General features: G+C 48.7%; 1 protein-coding gene and 1 long non-coding RNA gene across 2 annotated transcripts; one reads left to right on the forward strand and one right to left on the reverse strand.

Moving 5' to 3' along the window:
* The first annotated feature begins 2,776 nt into the window (after positions 1 to 2,776).
* LOC123139310 (uncharacterized) lies at positions 2,777 to 4,902 on the forward strand. Its single transcript, XR_006469522.1, has 2 exons — positions 2,777 to 4,413; positions 4,520 to 4,902. It is a non-coding gene; the product is annotated as an uncharacterized lncRNA (long non-coding RNA).
* On the reverse strand, positions 4,541 to 6,578 carry LOC123139299 (uncharacterized). Its single transcript, XM_044559108.1, has 2 exons — positions 5,092 to 6,578; positions 4,541 to 4,942 (listed from the first exon to the last, which is right to left on the reverse strand). The coding sequence occupies exons 1-2, from the start codon at positions 5,386 to 5,388 to the stop codon at positions 4,541 to 4,543; spliced, it is 699 nt and encodes a 232-aa protein (XP_044415043.1). The 5' UTR covers positions 5,389 to 6,578.
* Between the last annotated feature and the right edge of the window lie 613 nt (positions 6,579 to 7,191).

Consider the following 7,191-nt stretch of genomic DNA (forward strand, 5'->3'; position numbering starts at 1 on the left):
ACACAAGCCGGAGGGGCGGGAGCGGACGCCATGGTAGCCGGAGCTGCTCCAGGCGCGCGGCGGCATGTTGGCGGCGGGGGAGAAGGCGCTGCGGCGTGGGGAGAAGGGTGCGGCGGCGGCGGCAGGGCGCTGAAGGCGAGGAAGAAGAGTGTGGCGGGAAAGAAGGAGGCGATGGAGTGGCGGTAGGCGGGCTCGCGCGCGGGTTTTATAGAGCGTGCCCGACGCCGCGCGCCAAAATTGTCGTGCGCTGGGCCGCTGTTGGAGATGCTCTAACTGAACGGGAGTTTTTTCTGTGTGTGAAAATTAACTGAATGGGATTTTTTTTTTTGCAGGATAGAATGGAGTTTTAATTGGCAACATACATACATGACATCCCCTTAATTTTTCTCCATCAAGCGTTATTGCACCCACATACAAGTTGGCAGTAGATCCAGGTAGGCCTCAAAACCATATACCACTTCACATAACGAATAAACATGAACCGTGAGGAGCCAGCCATGATTTGCATGGTTTCTGTGTTTACCAAGGACTTTTGTTTCGCTGCTAAAACAACAAGTTGGTGGTGGCGCAGTTGGCTAGCGATTAGGTCTCATAGCAAGAAGCGAGTGATCCTGAGTTCGAGCCTATCTCACATACTCCCTCCGTTCGGAATTATTTGTCTCGGAAATGGATGTATCTAGACGACAAATAATTCCGAACGGAGGGAGTATATGAAAGGACCACCGTTGTGATGAAATGCTCCGTGACAACTTGGGTCGTCACATAAGCCCCTCTGCTTGTAGGGAAATTTAAAAGTTCAGTCCCATGCAATCTGCAAACCTCAGTTCTGTGCATTCTGCAATGCAAACAAGCAAAAAATGTTTTCTAGTACATGACCATGAATAACGAGTAACAGGCATGTTCTGCATTCCAGAAATAATACAAACACACTAACAACGAAAAGTTTAAAGTACATTACAGCAACAAGCACTAAAGGTTCACTACTTTAGTAGGACAACTCTGAAGCGATACCCTTGATCTTCCTCACCTTCTCCTTTGCAACTTCTTTTTCTCTCAACAAATATGCAATCATGTACTCCAACTTATTTTTGTCCTTCTTCACCATCTCTCTCTCCTGTTGTGGCTTCATCCTCGCCATCTTGTGTATATTTGTGGTTGAACCATCATCCAGCTTCTTGTCTAGCTCTGCATTCACCTTGATCCATTTTGTTCCACCACCTCCTTCCGATCCACTACCTCCTTGTCAGCCAAAACTTTAGCAAAATCAGGTTTGAAGTTTCTGAGCTCACACTATGACCTCATCTTCTCTCCTTCTAGCGTGTAGTTTCCAGACTCGAACTTCCTATTCTCTCATTCTCTTTGGGTTTGAGTCGAGGTCGACGACCCTCCGTCCCCAGACGGCAGACTTGGGCAATTCTGGGATGACTTTTTTTTCAGGGTAGAATATTCAGACTTGGAGCTGAAAAAGCACAATGTAACAGCGAAAAATGCGAACAGCGGCCGCGCACCAGGCAGGCCTGTATCTAGGCCGTGCAAACGCCATGTGGATTCCCGCTCGCCGTGTATCCCTCGCGTATTTCATTTATTTTTGGCCTGTATTGGATGAGCCAGGTCTCACGCACATGCAAAAGCCTATAGGCCTCTGTCTCGCAGCTGACATGTACGAACAGAACTTTGGGCAGCTGTACATGTTCGACCGGGGACGGCGGAGACATGTGCGAAGTGCATTTCCCCTGTGGAGCAACGTTGCTGATTCACAGCCACAATTTTCTTCAATCGGGACGACGTGGCATTCTGACGAGCAGCTAACACGCAAGTTGGTTTCCTTTAGGTACAGTTCGCCGTACTGAACCAAACAAGTTGTTTTGTTTCACTAATTTTCAGGTCTTGCCCATGATATTGACAAGTGTCTGGGTTAGTAAGATGTGCCCCGTGCGTGCAGTACATTTGCCATGATGCATGTCGTGTGATGATGGTTAACTAACACAAGTTAAACACTTGGCTGGAACATTTCAAGTAGACGACGCGTTCAGGTTTTAGGTGTGACGGCCGCTAATAACCATAGATATATCACTAGTAAAAATGCTCGTGCGTTGCACCATGCCAAAAACTAAATATAACCTGCTCCATCAATCAACTTTATTTTTTGTTGTTCAGTAAAACATGATTGTTTTTTTACTTTGAGAAGTTGTTTTTTAATGAGAATATTTTTTAAAATGGAATATTTTTATGGCGATGAACATTTCTTGAAATTGTGAACCATTTTAGTTTGGTGTTCAAGTTGATATTAGCCAAACTATGATGTCAATCTCCTCTTTAGATGATTATGCCTTAAATCATGGTGGTAATTTTTAAACGTCTGTGTTTTGGTGGCGGTGGTTTATTATGCACTCGTCTGAACGCCTGAAGACAATTTATATTCGTTGGCGGGTAGGTTATATGTTTTCGATATGTGTATCCTAAACTGTGTATATATCTTAGTCTTCTGTATGATTTCACGAGGACACAAACAAAGCTAAATTCAAATCTTGTAACAAAAATACCAAGCATCATGTCCGGCAACGCGTGCATATAGGTTCAGGGAGCAACTACATGCGTGTACGTGGTGACTCGGAGATATTTTCCCCACCGTGAACCATCCAAACACAATCAAATTCTAATTAAAAAAAGATTTATCTTTTTCAAGACAAAAAAACACGTTATCTATCAGTTTAACGTTGGCTGATTGTTAAGAAACCAGCAGCCTCGCTGGTGTTCCACGCGCCTGAACACATAAGCTTCCCCCTGCGCACATGACTCGTGTCCAGCAGCCCCACCCACCGCTGCCTCCATACGACCTTATCTTCTTGCCTGGTCGTCTTTCCCGATCCCCATTCCATCTTCCCCTTGCGCCGTCTGTGCCACCATTTATCTTTCAATCGCCGCTCCTCCTTTGTATTTCAACAGCACCATGCCTAATAGGCTCGCCTCTCTCGCGGCCCGGCCGCCGGAGCTCGCCATGCTCTTCTGCGAGAGGGGGAGATGACAGTGCTGCAAGGCGACAGCCACCATGGTTGCGGGACGATGGCAGTTCGCGGCGGCGGCGCTGCGGGATGTTGCAAGGCGGCGACGGGCCACGGCGAGAGGCGTGCTATGACAGCGTCGACAACCACGGAGGTGCCGCGAGGCTGCGGTGATGCTTCAATTTCCGTGGCTACGCTCGGTGCTGAGCTGCGCTCCAAGGGCGGCCGCCGGTGCTATGAGTCTATGACGACCCGCCGGTGGCTGCGCTGCTACGAGGCCGGCCCGGTGATTTCCCAACTCTATTTTCTGGATTGCTCCGATCTGCACCGACAAGCGGTCCTACCGAGGTCGTCCGATGTACGGCTAATGTGAGGCCACCGGAGCTGCGGGACGGGCACGGGCCGCACGGCTGCTGCCGGGACGACAACAAACGGGGCAGCGACGCCCGGGCGTCGGCCCTTTTTTTGGTTCCTTCCTCGCTGGTACCAGGCTACCGGCTGTGTCTCAGTGTCTCTCTTCTCCTGAGCTGGGGCATGCACACATATGTTGTTGTTTTCTCTTTAATTGCTCGTATGTGATCTTCGGAGATGTTTTTGTCTTTGCGGCAGGTCTTGCCCACATTCTTATTTGATTCCCTTTCTTCTACTATTTTTCTTCAGAGAGATGGCCATGGCCGCTTGATGCCCGAGCGCCGCCGGCCAAGGACCCGCCCGCATCCAGACCCTCTCCATGCAATCCCCATCTCGCCGGAGACCTGAACCAAGTCCCATCCAGTGCCCGTGCCATTCTTCACCCTCCCGCCCCGCAGCTCCGTAGCCCGAGCGCTTCAGTCGCCTCGCGCCCGAAGCAGAGGAGAGGAGCTCCCTGCCACGAGCCTCTCCAGCGCCGGCAAACCAGGCCGACCCCGCCTCCTTCTCGCTTCGTAAGAAAGCACATGGGCTTTTCTGTAAAATGCAAAAAAAACGATTCGTTCTTACTTAAAACAGGACTGCGGGTTAAATTCTCTGAAACAGAGGGACTTTTCTGCAAAATCGTTAGCGACGACGGATGGCAGAAACCCAATTCTCTTTATTATTGGCTAAAGATAAAGATAAAGACTAAAGATTAGCCAGTTCAGGTATTATGCGTGAGGCCCGCTGCGCAGCATCAACTTTGCGCCGCGCATCCTGATTCTCTTTTCAGAGCCATGTATCTTATTGGAATTTACTACGCCGTCACCTCACCCACAGTTGTCTCCATCTACTCCTGCCCTCAGCATTCATCTCTCCATCCCCCACTGTTCTTCCCCTGCTTTTCTTCTGAAGGAGCCAGCCGGAGCACCGACTCCCTCGTCCCCGGGCGTCCAGGTGACGCCGAGGTTGATTCTTGGCCGGCGGCATGCGGCGTACGGCGGAAGAGTTCTCCCGAAAGGTACCCACCCTCGCCCCCCTCCTATGTTTTTCGCGTTGCGGTGCCGTATCCTTCTCTGTTCGTTGTGCTTTGCTCATCCCTAGCTCGCTTCTGTTCGCATGGGCAGAAGTTTTTTGCTGTGATGCAGTTAGAGAAGCGAGGATGACAGATTTATTCTGAAGGAGCCAGCCGGAGCACCGACTCCCTCGCCTCCGGGTGTCCAGGCGACGACGAGGTTGATTCTTGGCCGGCGGCGTGCGGAGTACCAACCGTTGTCATTTGAACGGAGCAATCTAATCATGGCTTCACACCCGCACCTTGATGATCGAGGGTGGTTATGGCCAGATTTGAACTCTGATATGTACCAACCGTTGTCATTTGAACGGAGCAATCTAATCATGGCTTTACACCCGCACCTTGATGATCGAGGGTGGTTATGGCCTGATTTGAACTCTGATATGTACCAACCGTTGTCATTTGAACGGAGGAATCTAATCATGGCTTCACACCCGCACCTTGATGATCGACTGTTTTCCCTCATTGGTTTGCCCTGCAGACACGGTAGCAAGTACAGAACAAATGTTAGCTAGAGATTACCCAATGTTATCTAGCGCAATACTGCGACAAAATAACAGATCGTATTATAGAAGAAAAAATAACTAATACCATATTGAATTATCGACATATGAGTGCACATACCGCACAAGCATACAGTATTTCTTGCATACATCTCTTCCGATTAACATTCAGTCTGCTTTTCGCAAGCCTCGCGCCGAAACCATATTCCCATGAATAGAGGTTGTAGAACTCATATGCTTCATCCAACGAGTCAAAAGATGTGCCAATTGTTGGATTGATGACTGGCCCAGATTTTGTCTCTGCGTAAGCGCGAACTGACAATTCAAGTGTTGTTTTCCTATCAGGGTTCATCTCCCTCTCCTCAGGTGCCTTTCCCAATCCTAACCCCGCAGACAGTGTTTTTGTGGAAAAACACATGGATGAAAATGCTCAATTACCCTCGAAACAAAAATATATCAACATAAAGAACGCCAGGCACAATCGCTACATCCATCCATCTAACAAACCTAGAAACTTAGCTCAAAAAAATCATATAAATTGAAACTACATAATACATATCCCAGTATTCTAAAAATCTCATTCACTTGCAAAATCATAAAAACAACACATACATATGCCATGGATTCATTTTTATCCCACACGAACAGCGAAACAAAAATCCAAAACAGAACACACAGCTCACGCAGCGACCCAACCCCTATAAACTAAAACTCTTTTATCGATAATTCTATCATCACTGCGTGAAACAAACGAATCCAGCTCACTAAAAATGGCACAAATAAATCAGTAATTGGCTAATGGATGTAGGCCCGAAACCACTTCCATCAGTGTGAAAATTAAAAGACTTGAGATAACAGTTTCAACTTGGCAAACGAACCAAACGCATTATGATGCCACAATAAATCGGTAATTGACTAGAGACTAACGCATCTACAACCCAATGAACTTGTGTAGCTGTCGAAGTCAATCCCCCAAGCAAAACAGAATTAACCTAGGCTTGCACATTTTTTCCATCACATGACCCTAATTAGACACCAAATACATGTTACTTTCTCATATCAATATCTCACAAGAAAAAACAACTGCCATCTATACTGCACAGCAATCCAAGGAAGGTGTGCTAACCGCCGGATCAAACAATATAGTCATAGTCTGGCAAAACAAATCAAGGTTCGTGCTAAACAATCGCCAAATAGACGAGGAAAAAATTCTTATGCACATGGTGCCCCCCTGACTAACCTTCGCGTCCACCCGCTGGTCACCTCGGAGCAAACGTCATATGTGGCTCCCTTTCCGACGGCCTGTGGCTCGCCGGCGGCGACCGCCTCCACACCTACAGCGCTCACGGAATCCTGAGACTCCAGCGGCAGTACCGTAGAGCTCCGCATCTCCGTCAATGGCCCTGCAAAAAATCAAATCTAGCTACATGAGTCCAGATCTTACCATGGCAAGCGGCGCTCCGCCATCGGTGCGAAGATGCTCGTCGGGGAAAAAATGGTGGAGGAGAACACGCGTACCCATTTAACTCTAAGCCATTGGTAGACATGGCGACAGAACAGCTTCAAGGCGCCGCCGGAACAGCTTTGAGGAGGCGCCGTCGTTGGCGCAGGCGGGTGCGTAGAGGAAGGGGATGGAATAGGAATTCTGTCGCGTGGCTCCGCTCTGATCCACTAGATTTCTTGTCGCGGCGAGGGGGGTCATCAATTAGGACGAGCTGTGCTGTTTCGAACCAACCCATGGGCCAAATTTCCCTGGTGCAGGTCATGTGATCATTGGCAGAACCAGGAAACAGAATCCAGGAATGGGCCGAACAAGATACACCTATGTGAGCGCTAGGCGTATGCCGGACCGTATTTCATCCTATAGGCCTGGCACAAACCTGGCCCGAACTGACGCATCGTACATCCCAAGGCCCAAATGAACGCGCAAGATAAAGGCCTGCCTGGTGCTCGGCCGCCATAAGCCCGCACTCAATGTAACAGCGAAAACATAAATAAGGTAAGACTTGACATTGTAAACTACTATAGTCCACTTGAGACACCAAGACTAGATGGATAGTTCGTCGTCGTCGTCGTCGTCGTAGTAGTAGTAGTTTAACTTCATGCTGTGATGCCTCCTCCGTTCAAGTCTTCATCCTCTGTTGGGCTCGTCTTGGCCATTGTCCTCCTCTTTGTCGCAGTTCAGCTTTTAGACGAAAGCGTCGTGGTCGGCTTTGGCTTC

This window comes from Triticum aestivum, chromosome 1B (assembly GCF_018294505.1).
Source record: "Triticum aestivum cultivar Chinese Spring chromosome 1B, IWGSC CS RefSeq v2.1, whole genome shotgun sequence".
Lineage (NCBI taxonomy): Eukaryota > Viridiplantae > Streptophyta > Magnoliopsida > Poales > Poaceae > Triticum > Triticum aestivum.